The following is a 26,619-nucleotide window of genomic DNA, read 5'->3' as shown; positions in this document are numbered from 1 at the left end:
ATTTTTAGTTTCCAGCTTAGCTGTTAATTAGTAGTGGCTGTCACTTCTCTATTTCATTCCCATAAACCCAGAAAAATGGGTGGAGGACCATAGAGAGCTTGGGTCCGAATAAAGCTGATATCTATTAGATATCAACAACTTTTTCCTCAGGACGATGCAGACCCAGGAAAACGGAGTTTTCCTTTTCCCACATCCCATTCCCAAGCCTGGACTTCGTTCCTCTTCCTTTCAATCTCAATTCGGGCTCCTCGCAAAGAGTCGGACACGACTGAGCGACTGAACTGAACTGAACGTTAGCAAAGCAAGTTCTCTGAACGAAATCCAGCGCTCCTTTGTCTCCAAACGTGGCTAAGAAGGCCTCACAGCTGGATGAGAGAAGGTAGTAGCAGCGATCGACCCTAGCCAGTACACCCACCCATCACAACCCGCCTCTGGTGCCGAAGCCCTGGCGCGTGCTCGGGTGTCTTCGGTACCGCGAGGCGCGCGCTCGCCCCGTCACTATCCCAGGGAAGGGGCGGGACCCCAGAGCGCGTGCCGGGACTACGGTAGGCGGAAGCTGCTGGCGGAGAAGACGGGCGGTTCCCGCCGACGAAGGTGGGGGAAGGGAGGCTGCCACACCCGGAAGTTGGTCTGGAAGTGGGGTCGGGGGGGTAACGTGTGGGGGCGAGGCTTCCGGTAGCGCAAAGGGTTTCGGGAGAGGCTTCCTGTAAACCTTCTCTGGCTTCTGGAGGGGCCACCGTTGCGGCGGCTTCGGCTTCCACGATCTGCGTTCGGGCTAAACGGTCACAGCAGACGCCGCTGCCGCTCCCCTTGTGCCTGGTTCTGTCCGTATTCGTTCCCAGGAGACCGCCTCGGTTCCGGCAGCGGCTGCGGCCGACATGTTGTGAGGCGGCGGCGCGGGTGTCTGAAGGATGGTTTGGCCGAGGCGGCGGCATCGGCTGCTGGCGGCGGCGGCGGCGGCGGCGGCAGCGGGGGCTCCGGTTCTGTAGAGCCTTGCCCGCTGAGTGTCCGCCCTGTTCCGCGGCCAGACCAGTGCCCCCGGACCTTGCCTCTGCTCCGCGCCGTTGGGGAACGGTTAGACGACAGCGCACGCCCCTCTGAGGAGACACGAAGAGGGTTTTCTAGTGCTCAGATTCCGGACCACCTTGCCTTCCCCTCTCCGACCTGGGCAGTGCTGTCTCCAGAATCCTCAACATCCCCCCGCCTCCTCCAACTTTGCTCCTAATCTCGCCTTAAATCTTTCACACACACGGGTGTTCCCCTCTCTCTCCAGCCACCCCTGGCCCTTTAATTTTCTGCACGCTCATCTCAGAGGGACTCCTGGATCGCTCTCCGAGGGCGGCCTTTTGAAAAATCGTCGTGGACCAGAGTTAAAGAGTTTTTAAAAGTCGGGGCGCGAGAGAGAAGGTGCGATGGCTTCCTCATCTGGCAACGATGATGATCTCACTATACCCAGAGCTGCTATCAATAAGATGATCAAAGAGACTCTCCCCAATGTCCGGGTGGCCAACGATGCCCGGGAGCTGGTGGTGAACTGCTGCACTGAATTCATTCACCTTATATCTTCTGAAGCCAATGAGATTTGCAACAAATCGGAAAAGAAAACCATCTCGCCAGAGCACGTCATACAAGGTAAGTGGTATTTGTGGGATTTTGTTTCAAAGAGGGGCCGGGGACATCCTGCTGGTCGCGTGACGCCTTCATGTCAAAGCCTTCAGTTCTGTCTCCTGGTTAGTATTGGTAACTGAAAAGCCATTGCGGGCAAGGAGTCAGCCGGTGCCTTAAGACCTCTGTTTGGTATTCTCGTGGTCCTTTTCAAATACCAAATGCAGGTGAGAGTTGCAGGCGATTAAGTCGGCTAACATCCCCCCAAAGAAAGTAGTAGTAGCGGTCTCAGCTTACAGCCAGGTAAACCTAAGCAACAAGAACTTTGCCTGCCTAAATTGAAACCTGGATCACGACAACTGAGAGAGGAAGCCAGAAGTTCTTGGAGAATTAGAATTCAGACAGGAAGTTCAAGCTTGAGTGGAGAGGGCACCCCTTTCCCACCCGACCTTTTTCACCAGTGTAGAAGAAAAGATCAATTTTCAGATCACGAGTAAAAATATTCTTAACGTAAATGTTCTCAATTGTAAAGTTAAAAGTAAAAATGGTTTCATGGTCCCTACCATTCATCAACAAGTTGCCAAAGCACTCCACTTCTATTCTGTAAGAAAGAAGCAGTCAGTGTTCTTTAACCTTCCTTCCTTCCTTCCATAGCTTGCATTGTTCCTTAGAGGTAGGTTTTTAAAGCTTGGGTTTAAAGACTGTGAGATTTTTTTTTTCGTGGAACATTTCCCTTTTGTTTCCTGCTGTCGTCCCCGTTTAGATGTATACGCTTAAGCGTTTATTGAACACTTCTGAAAGTTTAACAGTTTCTCCTCTTGTATCTTGGAAAGGATTTAGTTCAGTTAATAGGGCTTTGGGGGACCATATTCTGATGGTTTGTTTCAGGAATGGGGAGACATTTACTAGTCATAATGTTTTGGGAAGCACTTTCTGTGACTGGTACATATAATCTTAGGGGAAGGTTGTGGTCAATTTTGAAGTGATAGCTTGCTTTTTATAATAACCCAATTAAAATTGTAACAATTTCTGGATCGCTTTTGAAGTCAGAAAAAAAGATTCATTTTAATTTAATTTTGGTAGGCAGGCAGTTATCTACCATTTTATTGTTATAATTTAACTTTTTAAAAGGTGACTTTCCTGTGATACTGAAGTAGAGGACACATCTTCTCATAGTCACCATATACAGTATTTTACAGGAATTATTGACAGAAGTATTTTTGTCATTTCATTTTTGAAATGACTTCTGTTATTTTCATTTTTGATTCTTACTGATATATAAAACATACTTTGACATTTCCATTTTAGTACATAAGGAGAAAAAGAAATCCCTGGGAAAAGGTATATTTGACTTTAAAGCTAGTCTTTTACTTGTTTAGAGTACTCTGGCAAGTAAAATGAAAGCCAAGTTGTCTATTTTTCCCCTTGTGTTTTTATTTTTACATTATATGTGCAGTTGTCACAAATCTTTCACAAGATTGTCCAACACAAATAGCTGTAATTTCCTTTTATAATTCATAAAAGAGAAAACAGATCTTTTATCAACATTGCCTTTCTAATGAAAATTGCAAAAGATTTCAAAAGGATCTGCTTAAACATTTGTTTACACCACGGAAGTGGGGATCTTTCCAAAAATTTAATAACGCCTTACAGTCTGTCTTCTTGGGTAGAGTTTATTCTTTTCTAGGATATATTTAGACTTCTGATTGACATGATGGAGGAAAAGTGCAGCTGTAGCTAGCAGTATGCTAGTTAAATAGCTCAACTTTGGAATATGCTAAATTCAGTTTAACGTATGAGTCAGAAAGTTCCAGTGAAAGCATTTTCCTTATGTACTGAGGATGATTTATTAATTTAAAAAAAATAATGTATTGACCTGTTACAGTTTTATAAAATTACTTTTGTTTTCTTGTAACATTGCTGTTAAGTGTTAGATAAAGATGTACATTTTAACCCCAAATTCTCCCGTTAGAGGGATAGACTTTATATATTTATAATCTCATATTGCTTAATCATTTAAAGAAATTTTTGTCTTGAGTGATAAAAATTTTTTAAAAGAAATCCTTAAGGTGTGTATTTTTTTAGGTGTTTAAAGTATAATTTTATAGACTGACTCTGGAAAGCTGATTATGACATTTTTTAATGCTGTTTTGTCAATTTGATTATTTAGGAATGTAAGATATATCCAAGTGGAATAATGTACATTTTAAAGTGATTTGATTCTCTCATATTTAAGTTTGGATTTTTTTAGTAATAAGTTTAATGAACTAGACTTTGCTTCAGGACATTTCACTTGCCACTTTGCTTTGCCTTCTCAGAGCAAATTGTGAGGCAGTTTTGTAAAATGCAAGCTAAAGTTGAACAAATTTTATTGCCAGTAAATCTGAAATTGTATAACCTAGTTAAAATTTTTAAAAAATTTAATACAAATATTTTGCTTATTTTGAGTTTAAGAACATGGACTTGGCATTGAAGATAACATACACACAAATAGAGGGAGTTCTACACTTAAAAGATGTTTGTATTTTGTTTCTGGGTTTCTGTGAACACATTCTTAAATGAGTTCTAACATGTTCTGTTGCATTATGGAAAGAACTGACATTGAGTGTTAAGAACTGCAAAGTATACTGTGAAGGGTTTGGCCTTAGGCAAATTAGTTAACTAAGGTTTCCCCATTTATGTATAAATAATACTTAATGGTTTCAGGTCTAATTAGCAATTACTGAGAATCAGTCAGAATTGAGAAACTTATATGAAATATATGCTACAATTATAATTTAAAAACTTTGTATGATACTGATTAAAATGTAAAGCTGAAGGTCTGTTATGTTTAACTTTATGTCATGATGCCATTTGTAAAGAGAAAGTGTAAATAGGAATATTTTAAATGATATTATTTTTACTTCTGCATTTTAAATCTGTTGCTACTTTTTCTTTATTACTTTTGTGAGAATTAGTAACTGCAAGTTAGTGAAAGTTTGAAAAAGTCTCTGAGGATTCACTTCAGCAGTTGTATTGCTCCAATCCCTCTCATGCTGGTACTTGGTAAAATACAATAAAAATGAATCACTAGAAAAACAAAATGAAAAATTTTGATACTGCATTCAATAGAAATAAAATTGCTTTCAAATTGCTATGAAGTTTCTTTTTTTCCCCAGCTTTTTGAACTATAATTGACATATAACATTTGTGTAAGTTTTAAGTTTACAACCTAATGATTTCGTGTGTGTATATATTATAAATTAATTATCACAATAAAATTAGTTAACACAGCCATCACTTCACATAGCTACAGTTTTGCTGTGAAAGCTCTTAAAATGCTTAGTTTGAGTTTCCGTACTTAACTCATTGCAGACAATTACATGATGATACAGTTATGATGCAGATCCACAGACCATACTTTAAGTATCCGTGTTCTAAAGCTTCAACCACAGTCTGTTTTGGAAAGTGGATTTGAAGTAGTTTTGCAATCAGGGGATCTGAGTGATTGCAAAGAAGTTGTATTGTAATAATAGTGATAATAATGAGGATAGTATTGTATTGCCTACAGAAGCATCCATACTGATACTTTTTTCCTGAAGGGACACATGTAATTTGCATTGAACAATTTATCACACACAGATATTTTTCAAGTTAGGACTTTACTATCTTCTTTAAAATCAATATGTTTTTTGTTTTTGTTTTTCTTCTGCCACCCGGCAGTTAACTTTTGAATTGGCACTGTGCTAGATACTCCTAAGGATATAACGATGAATGATATTTGATTCTTGCTCTGCCATCCATCTCTCATTGTTGTCCCGGATTCCTAGGAATGGTGATACCATAGAGAAGGGATCCCCAACCCCTGGTTAGAACTGGGCCACACAGTAGGAGGGTGAGCAGTGGATGAGCAGGAAGCTTCATCTGCCACTCACCATCACTCGCATTACCACCATGGAAAAATTGTCTTCCACAAAACTGGTCCCTGATGCCAGAAAGCGGTCCCTGGGACCGCTGCTGTAGATGACATGAATCTTAAGGGTCTTTGTTAGGCCACTAAGCCAAGAAATCACTTTGGCCTACCTTCTCTTAATGTATTTTAAGTGAACTACAGCACCTCCCTCCCTTAACGCACAAGCAAAAGAAAGTAGAGAAATTAGAGAATGCCATTTTTTGTATTTTAGTTTTTTTAAATGAAAAGCATACACTATGCATTTGAAGGATAAAATAATTCACACAAATTCATGTTAAAACTTTTTGGGAGTACATCATTACTATAAAATATAAGATATGCCTGTGTTAAAATTGTTGTTGGGTGTACATTTTTACCTTTTTTTTTTTTTTTTTAAGTAGTCGTCTTATAACTATCTGTCTTTCAAAGTGAAAAAATATTGCTAAGGGTTTTTTCCTCCCTAATATGCTGTGTGCTTTTCTGGATACAGTTTTAAGGTAGATGTCAGCAGACCTCTGAGAAACAAGTGATATGTGTTTTATCCACAAATTTAAAAATAGATGTACTATTATTCATTTTATTTATTTTTATTGTTTTAGCTTTTACTCTGAGATCCTTAGAGCCAGGGCCATCAGCAGTCCATAACATCCCTTTGTACAAATTAGAAAAAAATACTCCTTCCTTGAAAACCTTTATTACCATCTGCCAGAAAAAGTGCCATAATAAGAATTTAAATCTATGATGTTTACAGTATGATTGGCTCTCCCAGATACGTTGCTGTTGTGCCCTGAACAACCTGCACAGCTAAGGTGGTTCTGCTTAGGAGACATTTCCTTTATCCTTTAAGATTCTCCTTTATGTAAAATGGGGGTATTACCACTGCATGATAACAGATTGAAATATCCCTGTTTAGGAAATGCTATATCCAGTTAATCATATTTGTTAGCCAAAATGTGTTTAAAATTAGGATTTGTACAGTTTTGAGATTAAATTTATGGCTGCTCTTGTTGAACCATTTTTTTGAGAGTACAGTGTGCTCAGTGTTGAGAGCACAGCTTTTTCAATAATATTTAATGTTAATCTTGGATTTACTTGCAATTTTCTTTTGAAAGCAGTGTTCTCAACCTTAATGATTTTTTTAATATGAATTTATTTATTTTCACTGGAGGCTAATTACTTTACAATATTGTATTGGTTTTGCCATACATCAGCATGAATCTGCCACAGGTATACACGTGTTCCCCATCCTGAACCCCCGTCCCACCTCCCTCCCCATACCATCCCTCTGGGTCATCCCAGTGCACCAGCCCCGAGCATCCTGTATCCCACATCGAACCTGGACTGGCGACTCGTTTCACATATGGTATTATACATGTTTCAATGCCATTCTCCCAAATCATCCCACCCTCGCCCTCTCCCACAGAGTCCATAAGACTGTTCTGTACATCTGTGTCTCTTTTGCTGTCTCACATACAGGGTCAACCTTAATGATTTTAATAGTGATTCTTTTTTTTTAACCCAGGCCCTCCATGGTTTAAAGTAGATTGGATTGGAGTTTTTAATATCTAATTTTGAACTCATGACATTTTGAAGAGTTGTCTCTCTATTGCACTGATTTGTTAATTTTGTGAATTTAATATACTTGTTTAGCTAGAATTTAATGGGGTGGTAGTAGCTGTGTGGCTTCCCTGGTGGCTCGATGGTAAAGAACCTTCCTACCAATGCAAAAGATGCAGGTTCGATCCCTGGGTTGGGAAGATCCCCTGGAGTAGGAAATGGCAACCCACTCCATTATATCTTGTCTGAAGAATCCCATGGACAGAGGAGCCTGGTGGGCTATAGTGCATGGGTTCACAAGGAGTTGGACACAACTGAATGACTAGACAACAACAGCAACAGTGTATAGCTGTACATTTATTTGGATCCTGTACACTTATCAGCGTACGCTTTAAAATGTAAGAGAAAAAATAAATTTAAAAACTGAAGATGAATAATACAAAGTCCAAGTTAGGTAAGGAACTCCTCCGTGTTGGATATTGTGTTAAATGCCTTCAGTTAATTACTTGTTGATTCCTCCAACCCTTAAAGTAATAAAGTACAATAATATAATAATGAATGCTTTATTTTGCTCCTTCTGTGGGCCAAACTCTGTTCTTAGCTCTTTGTTTATATTAATTCATTTATTTTTCATAACAACATGATCTGATGAAATGTAGGTACTGTTATTCTTATTTTCTAAGAACAGGGGTGAAGGAACATAAGTCACACAGCTAATCTAAGAGCTGGGAGTCAATTCCTGGTAGCCTTAGGGGCTTCATGCTTAACCATTATAGTGCTTCTGATTGTAGGAAGATATTATGAAATAGACACTGTTCTCATTTTAGAGATGGAAAATTGAAGCAACAGTTAGAACCAGACATGGAGCAACGGACTGGTTCCAAATCAGGAAAGGAGTATGTCAAGGCTGTAGGCTGTCACCCTGCTTATTTAACTTATATGCAGAGTACATCATGAGAAATCCTGGGCTGGATGAAGCACAAGCTGGAATCAAGATTGCTGGGAGAAATATCAGTAACCTCAGATACGCAGCTGACACCACCCTTATGGCAGAAAGCGAAGAACTAAAGAGCCTCTTAGTAAAAGTGATAGAGGAGAGTGAAAAAGTTGGCTTAAAACTCAACATTCAGAAAACGAAGATCATGGCATCTGGTCCCATCTCTTCATGTCAAATAGATGGGGAAACAGTGGAAGCAGTGAGAGACTTTATTTTCTTGGGCTGCAACATCACTGCAGATGGTGACTGAAGCCATGAAATTAAAAGATGCTTGCTCCTTGGAAGAAAAGTTATGACCCACCTAGACAGCATATTAAAAAGCAGAGACATTAACTTTGCTAACAAACATCCATCTAGTCAAAGCTATGGTTTTTCCATTTGTCATGTGTGGATGTGAGAGTTGGACTATAAAGAAAGCTGAGTCCCAAAGAATTGGTGCTTTTGAACTGTGGTGTTGGAGAAGACTCTTCAGAGTCCCTTGGACTGCAAAGAGATCCAACCAGTCCATTCTGAAGGAAGTCAACCCTGGATATTCATTGGAAGGACTGACGCTGAAGCTGAAACTCCAATACTTTGGCCACCTGATGTGAAGAACTGACTCATTTGAGAAGACCCTGATGCTGGGAAAGATTGAAGGCAGGAGGAGAAGGGGTCGACAGAAGATGAGATGGTTGGATGGCATCACCTACTCAATGGACATGAGTTTGAGAGCAAGCTCCAGGAGTTGGTGATGGACAGGGAAGCCTGGTGTGCTACAGTCCATGGGGTTGCAAAGAGTCGGACACTACTGAGCCACTGAACTGAACTGATTTCTGTCTAGGAGGATCAGGCAACCTTAATTTGAAGACAGTTTGATCTGGATTGTGAATGAATTACTGTCAGCATGAATGTGGGAAACCAGTGCCTACTGGGAAACACTGAGTGGTCAGGTTTAGCAAAGTATTCAGGGATTTAATGGCAGAAATGAAGCTGGAAAAGTAGCTGGGGCTAGATCCTGGAGGATCTTGTATGGCTAAGGAAATAAAACTTTTCTTTAGATTGTAGTGGAACACCATAAGTCATTTACTAGTTTCTTTTAATATTATTTCCAGCCAGTATTATTGAAAATATACTACTATGCTTGTGCCTTTAAAAAGAGAAAATACGAGTGAAAAGCTTTGGCTTCTAGCATTAACACTTAAAAAATAATGTCTGTCAATTTAAGTAAAAAATTTAGGCTGCCTAGTTTTCACTTAATTTCCTACTGTACCCCCACGCTCCTTGAGGCCAGGAATTAGGTGGTAGTTAATTTGGTAATTTGGTAAATAGAATAATGTCTTATTGAAATTTGAGGAGTGTCAAAAGATGGGATCTCTAAGTTAAAATTCAAGTAGTAGCAGTCTACTTCTTGACATCAGGTTATTTCTAAAGATGGTTGATGAAAACAGCTTAACATATGAAATAATTTAAAACTGTAAATCACTCAAGATGTCTTTAAAAACTTCAGCTTACGTGGCAATGTACATTTTAAAGGTATATTTGGTATTCTCCCTGAAAAGCAAATTCAAGAGAACTTAGGGCATCTTTAGTGAGGGAGTCTGGTTCATCATAACTGTTGAAAATCTGTAAAAATAAGTTCATTTACTATGTTTTTTACCACCTGTATTTCATTGTTGGTTCAGAAGGCAAAGTATGACTTTGGGGCATTAGTCAACATATAGAAAACTATATAATTTTAAATACTGTGAACCAAAAGGAAGTTTTATGCTTTGTCTTTCTAGATTACAGAAGGCATTATTATCTTATAAAATTTTCTTTCTAAATGTGAAAAAATAGAATATTTTGTTAATGTTTCTTTTATCCTTATCGTCTTCCTTTATTTCAGTTTTTCTGCCACATCACTTTAAATATTTTTGCAGTATTTCTTGTAAGTTTGATTTTCAGGGTCTTTGACTGAATAAATTCCGAATTTCATAAGTTATTTCCAGCAGTATTTCTTAAACTTGGCAGGTTGAGTGTCTTTGCTAAAAATAGTTTCCTGTTAGTATATTAGACAAAAGAACTTAATTCCTCCTATCCTACTGTAAGTTAGATAAAGCTTATATTACCAGCCTACTTTTTTAAAGCTGTTTTATTAACAAATCTATTCCAAATATTTCTTTTTTTTGTATTCTTTGAGAAAATGACTGACTTAATGATTTATTTACTATGAGTGGTATAGGAAAAAATGTCTTCTTAGTAAAACCACATGTTCTTACATTGGGCCTTTTTTTTCTTTTCTCACAGGAAATGCTTTAGTTTTTAAAAAACTAAAAAGAAAAGGAAAAGTGAAGGCCTGTGCCTTGATATGTTCCTTAAGTTTTAACTAATTTGCAGTCTAATATTAAGAAAGCTGATAAAATATTTTGTCTTAGCCATATGGATGATTATTGTGCACCGTAAAATAGGTAAAATTATTAGAAGACAATAGTCTTCCCCTCCAAATACCTCCCTCCACCACCCCCACCACCCCATTGGCAAGCTTCACAGAATATTCACTGGTGAAGAAAAAGTGGTGTTTTATCACTTTCTGATATTTTCATATTTTCATTTTCCCAGCACTAGAAAGTTTAGGCTTTGGCTCTTATATCAGTGAAGTAAAAGAAGTCTTACAAGAATGCAAGACAGTAGCATTAAAAAGAAGAAAGGCCAGTTCTCGTTTGGAAAATCTTGGCATTCCCGAAGAAGAATTATTGAGACAGCAACAGGAATTATTTGCAAAAGTAAGTAACATTTAAATTATTTCATGTGAATCTGACCCTTTTTTGTACACCAAAATCATACTGTTTTCTAAAAGAATTTCCCAAGTCAATATGCGTGTTCAGAGAATTTTGTTTTTGTGGCTGATTGTTTGATCATAGAGTCTGATGTTAGATCTGGCCAGTTTGACTCTATTTGGTCGGCTGTTTACTTTACATAAAAGTAAATATTTGCAGCAACCTGTTTTCTGAGGAGAACAACTCCAAATGACTACTGAGACTTTACTTTGATGTTTTTTTCAGGCAGAATGACCATTTAAAAGCATGAAAAGTATAGCTAAACATTCGTAAGATTTAAACTGATGGACTGGTGAGAAAATATTTTATCAAATTTTTAGGCGAATGGCATATAAAAAAATCTGACTAATGTTTACTTTTTAGTTAACTTAGGTCTTTACTGCACCTTTAAAACACTCTGATCTTAAAAACTTTGAAGGAACAGTGGAACAGAGAAAGGCAGAAAACTTTTCTCCTTTTTTGCTTGTTCTAATGTCCAGTCTGTGGAGGATTAGCAAGAAGAACTATTTGTTATTTCCCTCTATTTTTAAAAAAAGGAGATCACCGGGAGCTGGAATTGAGTGGAGTTTGTGACTAGCCTCTCAGAATTTCTCCAGTGTTACTGCTCTGCCATCTTCTTGGCCTGCCTTAGCCCATTGTCAGAATCCTGGGTACCTTCTTCATTCCCTTCCAGGTCCCTTGGTGACAGTAGAAACAAGCTCTGTAATGTATTTTGGATCATCCCTCTGTGGAAGATCATATTTTCCAAAGATGACCACTATAGTATCTCTTACCCTTTGTCTCCATGACTCACTGTGCCTTCATATTACAGCAGAGGCAACAAAGGCTGGCAGCCTTCATTATCTGATAAAAATACCTAGGGATGAGGATTAGGAGATGAAGAAGCCCATGCAGCATGCAACACAGTTTCCATGTGGTGAATAACACAACAACCAGTATGCACATATACCCCATGCTGATGCAAAGAAAAAGCTTTCCATCAGTCCTTTCCACTCAGGCATGGGATGCACTGGGCCTGGTCCAGAGTACCCACAGGCAAGAGCAAGAAGAAGAAATTGAGAGGGAAAAATTGGCTTTCTCTCCTCTGCCAGGTTCCTTGAAGCTGGGGAGCAGGTAGTTACAGTGTACAATGGTTCTTTTCCTTTTTTAAAAAAAAGTTATTTATTTATTTATGTTTGGCTGTGCTGGGTCTTCATTTTCTGTAGTTGCAGTTAGCAGGGGCTACTCTCTAGCTGCAGTGAGGGAGCTTCTCCTTGCGGTGGACTCTTGTGGATCTGGAGCTCCAGGGCGCACAGGCTTCAGTAGTTGCAGCTCCTGGGCTCTCCAGCACAGGCTCAGTAGTTGTGATACACAGGCTTAACTGTTCTACGGCATGTGGGATCTTTCCAGGTCAAGAATCGAACCCGTGTCTCCTGCGTTGGCAGGCGAATTACCACTGAGCCACGAGGGAAACCCTACAGTGATCCTTGAATGACTGAATATTCACTCCATGTAAGACTGAGAGCTTAATAACCTGGTTGTTAAGAATGCAGATCACTGACCAAGGCTAAATTTATCATCAGGGACTGAGATATCTTAATGATATTTTCACTTGCTCTTCTCTGTACCTCCTTCCTGCTTACCCTACAAAGGCAGGAGCAAGGAATTACAAACTTGAAGATTTACAAGAACAGCTTAAAAAATAGTCCATTCCATTTCTGGGTACTACTGAAATGCTCAGATTGCTCAAGCAGACTGTCTATAAGTACATACTTTTTTGAAATAGCATTGAACTCACTTTCCAGTGGGAAGATCTTGAAAGTTAGACCTAAATCATTGGGTCAGAGGTGATTCTCTGGTAAAGAGGATGTAAAATACAGTGTTTCAGTTCCGTAGAGATACTTATTTCATCATAGGAATAGTGCTTTGTGGTCCTTTATAATTGTCTGTCCCTGCCCTTAGTTTGTAAGCTCGCTGACGGCTGGACCTATTATTAACTGTATTTCTAGAAAATCCCATGGACAGAGGAGCCTGGAAGGCTGCAGTCCATGGGGTCGCTGAGGGTCGGACACGACTGAGCGACTTCACTTCCACTTTTCACTTTCATGCATTGGAGAAGGAAATGGCAACCCACTCCAGTGTTCTTGCCTGGATAATTCCAGGGACGGGGGAGCCTGGTGGGCTGCTGACTATGGGGTCGCACAGAGTCTGACATGACTGAAGTGACTTAGCAGCAGCAGCAGCAGCACCCATCTAACATGGTAACTAGCACAGGGGGAGTATTCGATAAATATTTGTTGAATAAATGACTGAGTTAAATTGATGAGGGAAGCACAGAACTCTAGGGGTGGAACAGACATTTGAAATCATTTACTTTAACCTTGATCTTCTAAATTATGATTCTGAAGTTTGAGGAGGTTCAAGAATCTATTCACCATTATGAAAAAAAAAGGAGGTGGGGAGAAGTGAGGCTGTTTTTTCCCTACAAAGTTCTGGCTTCTCACTTGAAAATGGAAGACAGATTTGGTTTGAATAGAAGAGGTGAGAATTGCTACAAGTTACTATAATTACTATTAGAAGTAGGAAATACCATTTTAGGTCTTTTCCAGATTAGCTCCGTAACTGATCTCTTTATAGTCATTAACAACCAGTTTGGTTTAAGTATTTAAATTTTAAGTTATCATGCACTAGACACCAGATACCATTTAAACTGATAAGGAAGATAAAGCTTACCAATGTTTATTGAGTTCTAACCATGTGTTAATCATGTGCCAAGTGATTTACCAGTATTATTTAATCCTCACAACATAGAAAACAGGTGCTTAAGTAGAAAAGCCTTTGAGGCAGGCATGACCACATGCAAACAGTGTTGTAATCCATATGAATAGGAGATACCAATGGAGGATTGAAAGTTTTTTTAAAAAGCTAGTGGCTATTTACTGAGTCTCTACTATGGGAGATCACCTACAGGGTGCCAAAGTAAATACTTGATAAAGGGAAAGATGCTCTGCTAAATACTTTATATACTTTGCAGAGTTTTTAATGAACAAAACAAATTTTACTGTACCCATTTACACTTTAAGAAACAGACTCAGAGATGGAGAGACTTGCATGAGATCATTTGTTGTACAGATATTTATTAAAGTCTTCACTATTTACCAGATACAGTGCTAGTTGCTAATCTTATAATAGTGTAAAAAAAGACAGGTTTATGTCATTATGAAGCTTAGTTTACTGGGAAGGATTGACTTAGACAAATGAAATGGGTAAATATCTTCTGACTTCAAAACCTGTGCTCTTTCTACAATACTGTTCTAATACTCTAGCCACCATTTTGTTTACTTAAATTTTATTTTGGAACTTTTAAGTGGAATGAATGTACTTTATTATTTCTATGACAAAAAGTTGAATGAAGGAAATAATCTACTGGCTGCAAATTCTGTCTTCACTTTTCTACCATTGTCATCTGTTTTTTTTTTTTTCCTCCTTTATCTCCTTTCTGTCTTGCCCTGACCTATGGATAAAAAGTACGCTAGTATTTCTTTGCTCTGGTGAGAAAAATCAGAAGAGAAGTAAAATTATTGTAGCTGCTTAGTACTTTTCCTAGAGCGCATAGTATTAATACTTTAGTCTTAAATATGAATGGAACTGATAAATTATCCTACCATCTTTTTCTTAACTTTCATTTCACATAATCATTTAGACTTTATTTTATATACTAACAAAAAGCAGCCTCTTTTGAAGCTGTCTTTCAGTGCTAGCAGCAAATATTTGAAAAGGAGGTACCACTAATATGTTGAGGTTAAAGTTAACTGTAAATTGTAAAAGAATCATATTAGTTTGTGGGAGTGGGAGTCTTAAAACATAATGAAAATTTCCAGAAGAAGTGGGTTAGCAAGTAATGCCTATTTACTTCTCTTTCACTTTTCCATTTTAGAAGGAAAACACTTTGGATGGATTGGGTAAGAAGCAAAATGGAAGGAAATGAATTAGAATAAATACCACTGAAACTTTTAATTTATGGACATGAATACAAATAATATTTATCAATCAGTATTGATTTTAAAGGTATCAGAATGCTTCTTGTTCAGTGAGGAAAGTATGGGTGCTGATATGGGGCAATGGTACCTAAAAAAGTCAGTTAAATTTTAAGTATAACCAGTACATGTCTTTGCAGATCATTGAACAAACTAGAATATAATGAACAAACTGAGATAAAGCAGCTTTGCAATAAAACCTGTGTAGAGACTTGAGATCATTTGAATTTTTTTTGTGTCACAAAATTATACCTATTTATAGTTGATTAGGCCACAGAGTAGGTATTCTTAAGTTGATTAAATTGATATATTTGGTTTGCCCTACAATTTTCAAGTATTTTCCGTGAAGCATTCTTAGTCTGTTTTGAACTCTGGGTATTCCTGCCATAATAGTAAATATGCCTGTGTATTATGGAGATATTTTCCATATTTCTTTATTAAAATAGGTAGAAGTAGTTACTAGAATACCTGGTCTTTAATTTCTTAAACAAACACAAAAAACATTTTTGTCCCAGAGGGGAGGTATAATATAGATACCTGAACATCTGTTATATGAGGTTGACTACTCATGAGGAAGGTATAAAGAGATCCCCAAGTACAGATTTTAATGTAGAAGTGTGCCAGTTACTAAGCAATTGTTTCAGCATGAAACCCCCTTCCTGTGCTAGCTTTGAGAATGGGCCCAGTAGTCTGCAAACCGTGTTTCTACTTTTCTAGCTGACTTCCCTAGACTCTGCTGCTAGTGGGGGCCTCTGAAGGGAGATTACATGGCTGGGTGGAAGAAAGCACTTATTCCTTTCTTTTACTTCCAGTTGGCTTCAGGTTCCTTTGAGCAACGCAGCAATGCTTCACCCTGGCTGCATCAGTTTTTTCCTGTAGCAGCAACTGAATCTGGTTTCCAGTTTCTCTAATACTTACAGAACCAACCCAAACATGCATCCCCTTCCTCAGGTGTGTGGGTCTCAAACCTTGGGGCCCTCTTCTAAACTTAAGAGATGGTAGTACCAGCCAAATACACTCCTTCAGAAGTCTGAGTTTCAGTTCTGTGGTTTGCTCCTCAAAACTAAGTTTTAAAAATTTCAGCCTCTTCCCTTGTTTCAATTTTAAGGTTGATGGTTGCTTCCTGTAGTTGCCACACACAAATCTTAGTGTTTGTTTCTTGCCTCTTCAGTTACCTAGTTATCACCTTTATACTTGGTTAATGATCTTTTATATTTATATTCTTTCTGTTTCCCTAACTAGTGTGACTTAGTCTATCTCCTTATTAGACCCCAAATAATACTGAAAGGAATCAGGAACAAACCTACTGGGGAAAATAATATTTCAGAAGTACTTAAAGAAAGAGAGGGATTACAGTAGGTGAAAATCAGATTTCAAAAAGATTGACTATCAGCATGAGTAAAGGTAGCAAAAACAGGAGAGTATGAAGTATAATTGGAAAACATTTTATGTTCTAGGTGGGTTTTTTTTTTTTTTTTTTAGCACAAGGGAAATGCTTTGAAAGAGAAAATACAGTGGAGCAGACTGTAATTTGGAAGGTCTAAATTCTAGGCTCAGAAATTTGGACTTAATTGGTAACAATTAAATAATTTTTTTATGTATTACAATTACCCCCAGGGAATGTTTGGATAATAAATTCATAACATTATTAAGAAAAGTTAGAAATGTACATGGTAAAAAAAAACTTAAGGTAATGCTGAGCATTATTGTTTTCCCACAAAACATTCATTTATTCAGAAATCCTTGGGGCCTGTATGTTGGGAAGGCAGCAGTGAATATGGAAACGTTTTCTATTCTCAAGTCTAGAGGAGAAAAAAGATAATATACTCAGGTAACTAGAGAACAAAATAGATAGGTATGGGAATGCATAGAGAATTATAGACTATAAAATGGAGCGGAGAATGTGACCTAGAAGGATCAAGAAAACTGATGTGTCTTTTAAATACTGGCAAGCAATTGGAATCAGGCTAAAAGATTAATTCTGAAAAAAGGCAGAAATGGAGAAACAACATTGTTTTGGTAAACTCTTAATGGGAAATTATGTGATTTTTTTTCGAGAACAGATTCATTTTTCCCTTCTTGGTATGGTTTTTCTGCCAATAGATGAAATTAAATTGGGAAGGAACCATGTAATGCATGTGGATGTACCTTGGTTTCTCAGATCCAGTGGTGGTTTTTATAGAAGTTATTTCAAATGAATGGATTTTAACTATCCTACTTAAATTCAGTACTAGATAAGTAGTTTCACTAGTTTGTATGTGGGAAGGGTATGTTCTGTGTGTGTGTGTGTGTGCACACATACATATGTGTGCATTTATAAAGAGGGGAAAAGGACAGAGGAAGAAAGAAATGTATCCATAGGGTAGGGAACTATGATAGAAACTTAAAAGAAATATCAAGATAGCTATTGCATTCATGTTCAGTACTTTTCTGTAACTGAGGTACTATACTAGTGAAATTCTAAACCACAGATACAATTTTTAGATTGCAAGTGTTTACGTCAAAATTATAAGTTGAGAGGGCAGAAGAGTCAGGTGAAACAAAAGAGAGACAAACACAGGGAAAAGCAAACCAAAGAGGGAATGTTGCGATTTTTCTGTGAACTTTTTTAGGTTCTTCAGTTGAACCATTATGTGACATAAAAGAGAATTGAGAAGAAGCAGTCTCTCATTATATTTTCTTACAGAGTTCATGTTGTCCTGATGTACAACAACTACAGTGGTTGGAAAATACCCAATTTAATAATGACTAAGTTTATGGTTGGCTTAATATACAAAGTGTGCATGTTACAGGTTTAAAAAAATTTTTTTTCTATGTTTTTTGTGTTTAGGCTAGACAGCAGCAAGCGGAATTGGCCCAACAGGAATGGCTTCAAATGCAGCAAGCTGCCCAACAAGCCCAGCTTGCTGCTGCATCAGCAAGTGCATCCAACCAGGCAGGATCTTCTCAGGATGAAGAAGATGATGATGATATCTGAAATTCACCAGCTGAGTTTCTATTTCCTTTAAAATGTTTTTCCCTGCACAAGAAAACAGTGAAAAAAATGCTTATCTGTAATTTTGCATCTTGGTGGACTTGCCATTGGTATTCTAGGGATATCTGCTGTTAAGTTTCATCTGTTGTGTGCTATTCATGTAAAATCTGTCTCTTTGAACTGTTGAAAATTTAAGGTTCAGTATAATATCAATTTTGAATTTTTAATGGTGTTTATGAAATTTTAGATAGCAGTGAGTCTGTTTGATCAATAAACAGTGTTACAGAAAACTTCAAGTTTATAAAAATACAGTGAAATTTATACAGAAGCTCTAAATCTTCATTTGCATTTCCTCTGCCCTTTTAACTAAACTAAAAATTGGGAATTTTAAATTATTGGGGGGAGGTGGTGTGTGATATAGTAGACATTAGATCAGGTTGGTGAAAAAACAAAGCTCAGTTTTGCAGTATCTGGATTTTCTCTTTTAAAATGAGTATATGTATTCAGGCAATAAACATACATGCTCAGATAAATATACTTGTTTAAAAAAGATCTCAAAACAAGGCATTCAAAAACTAGAAAGGAGTATGTTCAATAGTAGTTGTAAAATTTGGTAGGTTATTTTTTCAATTTTGTTTTTATGTTATGTAGAGCTAAAAACTCATTTTATTATAGTATAATTTATCTTCAGCTACACTATTACATTTCAAAGACTGCCCAGTTTTGAGGACTGTCATGATTCTTAGTATTTCACTCCAGTAATCATTAATAGTATTACTTGCTTAGTCCATCTTGTGAAACAATTGCTTAGGTTGCATTGGTTGGTTCACGAATATTAAGACCTTTCCTAGGGGAAAGAAATGACAGTTAATGAGCATGCTTGTTATAAGAGGGGATTCTTTTTGTAATTTAACTTGTAGTTATAGTTTCCTTGTTGTTTGTTTTTAGCATTACTTTTACAGTTTCTTGACTAGATGGCCTAGAATGTCCAATACTTCCTTTGAAATGGCATCATTATCTCCATTGTAATTGAGTGATAGCTTTAAAAAATGTTTTGTTTAAGAAAATGTGTCATAATTGATTAGCCCTATATGAAACATAAATAATTTTAACCTGCTTATTAAAAGGGAAAAGCTTTAATTTGGTTCTAATAAGTAAAGTATGATAGTGATTTTTATAGGAATCCAGTGTTTTGAAGAACTGGCCTATTGTGTTTATATTTTGAAAACAAAATGGAAAAGCCACTTACAATAGTATGAAGTAATCTAAATTACTATGTCAGTTGCCAAATCATTTAAATTTGTGTATTCACCAGGTCTAAGGATAGATTGTGGCTGCTAGAATTCCAGTTTTAATTGAAGAGCTAAATAAGTCAAATGTACAAGTATTAGATTTCTTAATGATCATATTTTGCAGTTTTAGAAAAAGTGAAATATTGTTATACATTTATTAAATACACTTCTTCCATGCCACAAATAAGTTAATCCTGCTGAATATTTTGAGTTAAAGTTGATACTGTACCCATGAGTGCATTTGAACAAGATAGAAGGGATTGTTTTTTTTAAAGTTTAAGTACCAAAGGTAGTCTAGTCTAAGAAATAAGTTAATAAGTGTTGGCTTTTCTAATTTGTACTGTAACATCCTTATACTTTCTATTTTAAGTATATCTGTTTCTTAGGAAAAAACGTAGATATTTTCCATACCTTTTTTTTGATGCAGAGTTCAGGTTAATTAATATTTACTGCATCTGATAATGTATTATATGTTCAAATCCTAGTGACTTTCATTTTGACATTCTTGTGATTTTCATATGCTGTATTCTTCAAGCAATAAAATCTGATGTGTTTTATAAATTGTTTTTATATTTAATGATCTGTACAGATTAATGGCATGAGATTTCTGTTATTACCATTTTTACTAGTTTCAAGAATCTTAGGCCTCCCAAAACAATTTTGATCTTTTGGTATATACTACTTGACTTTCTCCTTTGTTTACTGGTTTTTCAGAAAATATGGTTTTACTTGTATTTTTGTAATTTACAGTCTTAGGATACAGGCATAACAGAGCTAATTCAGCAGTGTTTTAGTTGATTTTTTAGCAGTTAACTGTTATATTCTGTCTTTTGTTGAGATTTTTAAAATCTTTTGAAGAGAGAGACAAAATTTTTAGTATTCTTGAGAAATAAAGTTATTGTTTGGTAAGTATTTTTCCCACCTCCTTGAATATGTCTGTCTTTTTCAGCAGCCTATCAGATTGATAAGTGTTGAAAAGGCATCAGTTTTTAAAATTACATATACCATACATGTAGAAGAGTATATAAATAAGGGTTTTCACAAATTAAATGTTTTCATTTTGCCACCTTCAGATTAAGAAACAGTATTGTGAACATCCCAGAAGCTCTTCTCTTGCCCCTATCTCCACACCTTCTTCTTCCTCCCCAGAAGTAACTACTGTTCTGACTTCTAAAATCAGTTTGCCTGTCTTTTATTTTATGTAAATACAGTTATACATAATATACTTTTTTTTGCTCATTGTTTTATTTTTGAGTGTATTGATTTCCTGATGCCATTGTAACAAAATACCACAAACTTAAGGGATTTAAAACAATACAAATGTATTCTCTTGCAGTCCTGAAGATCAGAAGTCCAAAATCAGTTTTATTAGGTCAGAGGCAAGATTGGTTCCTAAATCTGGAGATTGTAAGTGGAGAATCCATTTCCTTATCTTTTTTCAGTTTCCAGTGTCTGCCTATAATCCTTGGCTTGTGCCTTCTTCCCCTGTTCAAAGCTTCTGCTTTTATCATCACATCATCTTTCTTCTGTAGTCAAATGTTCCTCTGCATCTACATTTAGGGCCCACCTGGATAATCCATCTCAAGATCATTAATTTAATCACATCCACAAGATCACTTTTGCCATATTAGGTAACATTTACAGGTTTCAGGGCTTCAATCCTAGGTATTTTAGGAGGTAGGTACTTAACCTGCCCAAGTGAGGTTCATTCATATTGTTGTGTGTATTTGTAGTTCATTCATTCTTATTGCTGAATAGTATTTCATTAGTTTATTATATGCAGAGTTTATCTGTTCTGTCATTGATGGGCACTTGCATAGTTTCTAGTTCTGGACTAGTATGAATAATTCTGTGGAGAACATTTTTATACCTGTCATTTCATGAGTATATACATGCGTCTGTGTTGAATCTATACCTGAAAGTGGAATTGTTGGGTTAAAGGGTGTGTATATATTTGGTATTTAGTATGTACTGTCAGTTTCCCAAAGTGTTTGTAAAAAGGCACCATTTTAATGTGTAGTATGAAAATGAATTACTATAATGGTCTAGTGACCTATAATGTTCAGTAGTTTCTTGAAATTTCTAAATTATACCAAATGAGTTATACTTGCTATAGCAGGTCTGATACTTAGTATGATACAAGAGGAAAATAAAAGCAAAAGTATTTGAGTATCTTGTTATTGACACAGTAGTATTACACATTCATTAGATTATTGCTCCTCAGAAGAAATGTAAGTTTTAGGTAATTATAAACATGATGTTGAGTTTAAAAGTAGTATCTTGTAGAAAGTCCATGGTTTAAGTTTTTAATTGAATTAAAAAATGTTTTGTTATAACTTTATTTGGATTCATAGATATTTCCTCTTATCCAGTGGCCACTGGAAAGAATTAGCCAGTCCACATGGGATAGGCACTGCCTTCCACTGGTTTCACTTGGATTTTTTTTCCCCCTTCTTCTCTGTCTATAACACCTTGTCCCTTCTATTTTTCACCTTGTCCCATGGCATAGAGTATCATGGTAGGACTGGCCGGGGTAAGAAGAATGGTAGCGTAAATAGCCTCTCACCTACCCCAACTTGTCATAAACATAACCACTGATCCTTGTCCTGTAAACTCAAAATAAAAGACTACCCTTAGCATATATGCTGAAACTAGCTTTTTTCCTATAAAAGATGTAAATGAAAAGAGAAAGTAGGGAATCAAAGGAGGTAACTTCCATTTTAATCAGTTTCTACCAGAAATCAAGCAACTTAGTAAAACCTTAGAATAAGATCTTAGAAGAGGGTTTCTAACCCACCACTATAGGCATTTGGGGCCAGTTAATTTCTTGTTGTGAGAGACTATCCTGTGTCTCACGGGAAGGTTAGCACCATCCCTGGCCTATACCTACTGGATGCGAGTAGCAACCCCTGCCCCCACCCCCACTGAAAGAACTTAGAAATGTCTCCAGACATTGCCAGAGGTCTCCTGGGAGGCAAAATCATCCCTGTTGAGAAGCATCACCCTGGAACATCCAGGTTTTTACTTTCAGGATAGAGTACTAGGGGAAAGAATGAAACTGAACCTCTGTTGGAAGCAAAACATGCTGTCAGAAAAAGACCAAAAGAAACAGGGTAATATGGAGAGAATAGGCCCAGGATTAAAATGTATTTCTAAAAAAGTCAAATCTTAAAGGTGGCTCTTAACTTCACATTTGCAGATCCTTTCGCCCCCTAGAACCTTAAGTCCAGTTCTTTGAAATCTACTTCCTTGCTGCTTTAACTTCGAGATCGTAGCCACACCCAATTTAAGATAGATCAGGTATACCATCTCATTACTATATATATATATCTTTTAACAATCATGATTTTATTGTAAACACCTGAGTGCTGTTTGTGTATTTTTTAAATTTATTTATTTGGCTGCACCAGGTTTTAGTTGCAGCATCTGGGATTTAGTTCCCTGACCAGGGATCAAGCCTGGGCCCCCTGCATTGGGAGGGCAAAGTCTTAGCCGCTGGACCATCAGGATAGTCCCCAATCATGAATTTTTAAAAAAATGTTTTTTATTGTGGTTAAATATACATATAAAATTTATCATTTTAAGCGTTTTTAAGTGTCCAGTTCATTGGCATTAAACACATTATTATTGTTGTCTAACCATCACCACTGTCTCCAGAACTTTTTCCATTATCCCACTAAGCTCCATTCTTCTCTCCTCCAGCCTCTGAGAAGTATTCTACTTTCTCTAGATACTTCATAGAAGTGGAGTCATGCAGTGCTTGTCCTTTTGTGCCTGGCTTATTTCACTTAGCATAATACTTTCAAAGTTCATCCATGTTGTAGCATGTATCAAAACTTCATTCCTTATTAAGGCTGAATAATATTCCATTGTGTATATATGCCATATTTATCTATTAATCTGTGAATGGTTGCTTCCACCTTTTTGTTACTATGATTAATGCTGCTATGGACATGGTTACAAATACCTCTTGGGTCCCTAAAATGTTTGAGTGTACAGATCTGTATATTGAGAACTGAAAGAAGGAAGGCAGTGTAATATGAATGCACATATAAAGACAATTTCAGTTCAGTTCAGTTGCTGTCATGTCCAACTCTTTGTGACCCCATGAACCGCAGCATGCCAGGCCTCCCTGTCCATCACCAACTCCTGGAGTCCACCCAAACCCATGTCCATTGAGTCGGCGATGCCATCCAGCCATCTCATCCTCTGTTGTCCCCTTCTCCTCTTGCCCTCAATCTTTCCCAGCATCGTGGTTCTTTTCAAACGAGTCAGCTCTTCTCATCAAGTGGCCAAAGTATTGGAGTTTTAGCTTCAACATCAGTCCTTCCAATGAACACCCAGGACTGATTATAACATGATAAATGTGACATGAAAAAATGGGACCAGCATTTTTCTTCTAGATATTTACATATGTTACTTTGTTTTCTCATCATCTCTGTGACAGTAGGTAGCAATAGTTCATAGTAGCAAACTGGTAACACCGCTAAACCATTATATAAAGTAGACTTAAAAGATGCAATATTTTATTTTATTTATGAAACTTCATATCTTAGAATGTGCCTGCTGCCTGCTCAGTCACTTCAGTCGTGTCCAAACTCTTTGCAACCCTATAGACTGTAGACCATCAGTCTCCTCTGTCCATGGGATTCTCCAGGCAAGAATACTGGAGTGGGTTGCCATGCCTTCCGCCGGGGGATATTCCCAACCCAGGGATTGAACCTGCATCTCCTGCATCGCAGGCAGATTCTTTACCCACTGAGCCACCTGGGAAGCCTGTGCATAATACAGTGAGTGTGAAAATAGTTCATGGCTGTTTCCTTTCAATTTCATCTTATCTAGTTAAGTTTCTTGCTTGTTATATTTTTATATGAATAACATTTGTCATGGACAGGGAATTAGTAGTGAAGCTAGAAGAAGTTTGTCAAAAAAATTTTAGTATGATTGAGAGTTTTTTATTGGGAATTGAGGGTGGAAGGAGATAATCGATTATACCTCATGATGGAGGAAAAATCTCTGTGTGCTGTTCAAGCAGCTAAGGCTCCTGGCTGCTTGGGGAAAATGTGACAAAATCAAAATGTCTGGTTGTGAAATTATCAATTATCTTCCAGTAAGTTTGTTGCCTTTATTGTGCCTATAAAAAATACCATTCATATTTATGTCATTAATAAACTTCTAGTGGGAGTAGTAGTATATAGTATAGTTAAGATAAAAAGAGACAACTGGTATTTTTTTGAGAAGTATTTGTTTGGTATATTACTAGAGTATGTTTTATAAGCCTAATAGTATTAGGTTTATATATGCAGTTGAAGCATACATATACTTGTAGCCCTTATGAAATTTGATCTGTTTTTATTATAAACATTTTATAAGTAAGGAAACAAAGTTTAAAAGAAATTAAATAATACAATAATATCTAGCAAGTGAAGACATCAGAATTTGAACCCCAATCTAAGTAGTTCTGAGGATTATGTTTTTTCTGTTGAATCATTCTGCTTTTCCCCCAGAAGCATTCTGGTGACACTAGGGTAAATCTTTATACCTTTATTTGGTCATTTTAAAAATTATAAGTCTGCCTGAGGAGAGCAAACTTGTGTGCTATTGTGAGATAATTGTAGAGACCATTCTAAGGAAGCCAAGGTAATGTTTAGTAATATTTTTAGCATCCTTTTTCTGCACACTGTTGTCCAAATGATTCACTTTGTGTTATGCAGAATATGAAACATTGTTACAGAAGCTATTTTAAGCTGATTTATGGTATAGGCTTATATAGAACTTTTCCTTTGGTCAGAATACTTGGAAGCCTATAGGAATATGTGACCTGGCACCAGGTTTCTACAATTCCGTCTTAACCAAATACTGCAAAATTTTGAATTTTTTGGAGTAAGCTCTAAAAAACCAAGTCCAAATTAAAAATTTTAATTGCAAATCCCCTATTCATATCCCAGTAACATTCTTGTGCATGCTCAGTTGCTCACTGGTGTCCAGCTCTGCGACCCCATGGACTTTACAGCTCGCCAGGCTCTTCTGTCCATGGGATTTCCCTGGCAAGAATACTGGAATGGGTTGCCATTTCCTCCTCCAGGGGATCTTCCTGACTCAGGGTTTGAACCTGAATCTCCTGCATCTCTGGAGAAGGCAATGGCACCCCACTCCAGCACCCTTGCCTGGAAAATCCCATGGACGGAGGAGCCCGGTAGGCTGCAGTCCATGGGATGGCTAAGAGTCGGACACGACTGAGCGACTTCACTTTCATTCTTCACTTTCATGCACTGGAGAAGGAATTGGCAGCCCACTCCAGTGTTCTTGCCTGGAGAATCCCAGGGACGGGGGAGCCTGGTGGGCGGCCATCTGTGGGGTCGCGCAGGGTGGGACATGACTGAGGTGACTCAGCAGCGGCAGCTCGTGCATCTCCTGCATTGGCAGGCAGGTTCTTTACTGTCGAGCCACCTGGGGAGCCATAACATTATACAAATAGGAAACAGCTATGCAACTAAAAATATCCAGGCGTTGTCAGGAGTAATCTTGATTGTTCCTCTGATCAAAATCCTTCAGTTTCTTCCAAACGGATTTTGAGATCATGTCACTTTATTTCAGTATATATAGGCCCTTCATCTAGCTTCTACCGCTCAGTAGCTTACCTGGCCTCCTTATACCACACAACTCCTTGATTCTAGGTTCATTAAAATGTTTGTAGTTAAACAAAGGTGTGGTGGTAATGTCCAGTCATCACTGCCTTTCTGCGTGCTCTTTATGTAAAACACCATTATCCAGTCCTACATTTTCTCTGTTTAATTGCTTCTCAGAAACTCAACTCCAGGCTTGGCTTTCAAGATGCTGCAATCTATTCTATTCCCCCACTACCCCATGTACATATCTCTAATGTAGTATTTGTCTTGCTGTCCTGGAATTACAGGTGTATTTATCTTTTTATTCCATTCATTCATCCTCCTTGAGGATGTGGACTATATCTTTATCTTGGACTCCCATTTCTATCACAGTACCCAATGTATAGCAGATGTTATAAAATACTGATTGAAGCAAGTGATGTAAATCAGGAGATAAAGCGGTTTGTGAGTTTTATTAGTGATCTTTAGGAAACATTTAGGAATTGTAGCAGATGCTATTAGTTGCTACTGAACAGCCATCCCTTCTTTTTTTGTTGTTATCAAAACTCAAGTTTTTGTGTGCCAGTGTACTGCAGGGTATGTATCTTGATAGCTGTAAGGCAGTCATGGCATCCTCTTGTCCCCTGTGCCAGTGGTCCGTCTGGGTTGGACGTGCTGGGAAATAGGGGGAAGCTGTAGAACTTTCAGGGAGAAGCTTTCTTCCCTTAAAGGAAACACATTTTTTCCCCCTCTTCTCTCTTCCTGCAGTGTTTACAGTTCTCTAAGGGATGTAAAGCCTGGAGCTGTCCTGTAACTATTAATGTAAGGTGGCAAAGTTATAAAT

General features: G+C 37.4%; 1 protein-coding gene across 1 annotated transcript; it reads left to right on the top strand.

Annotated features, from left to right (window-relative positions):
- The first annotated feature begins 666 nt into the window (after window positions 1–666).
- DR1 (down-regulator of transcription 1) lies at window positions 667–21,336 on the top strand. The gene is made up of 3 exons (XM_040232293.1): window positions 667–1,632; window positions 10,668–10,831; window positions 17,732–21,336. The coding sequence occupies exons 1-3, from the start codon at window positions 1,413–1,415 to the stop codon at window positions 17,876–17,878; spliced, it is 531 nt and encodes a 176-aa protein (XP_040088227.1). The 5' UTR covers window positions 667–1,412; the 3' UTR covers window positions 17,879–21,336.
- Window positions 21,337–26,619: the final 5,283 nt, after the last annotated feature.

This window comes from Oryx dammah, unplaced genomic scaffold (genome assembly GCF_014754425.2).
Source record: "Oryx dammah isolate SB20612 unplaced genomic scaffold, SCBI_Odam_1.1 HiC_scaffold_28, whole genome shotgun sequence".
Classification (NCBI taxonomy): domain Eukaryota; kingdom Metazoa; phylum Chordata; class Mammalia; order Artiodactyla; family Bovidae; genus Oryx; species Oryx dammah.
The sequence above is the reverse complement of the archived record's forward strand: the minus strand, read 5'-3'. Positions and strand labels throughout refer to the sequence as shown.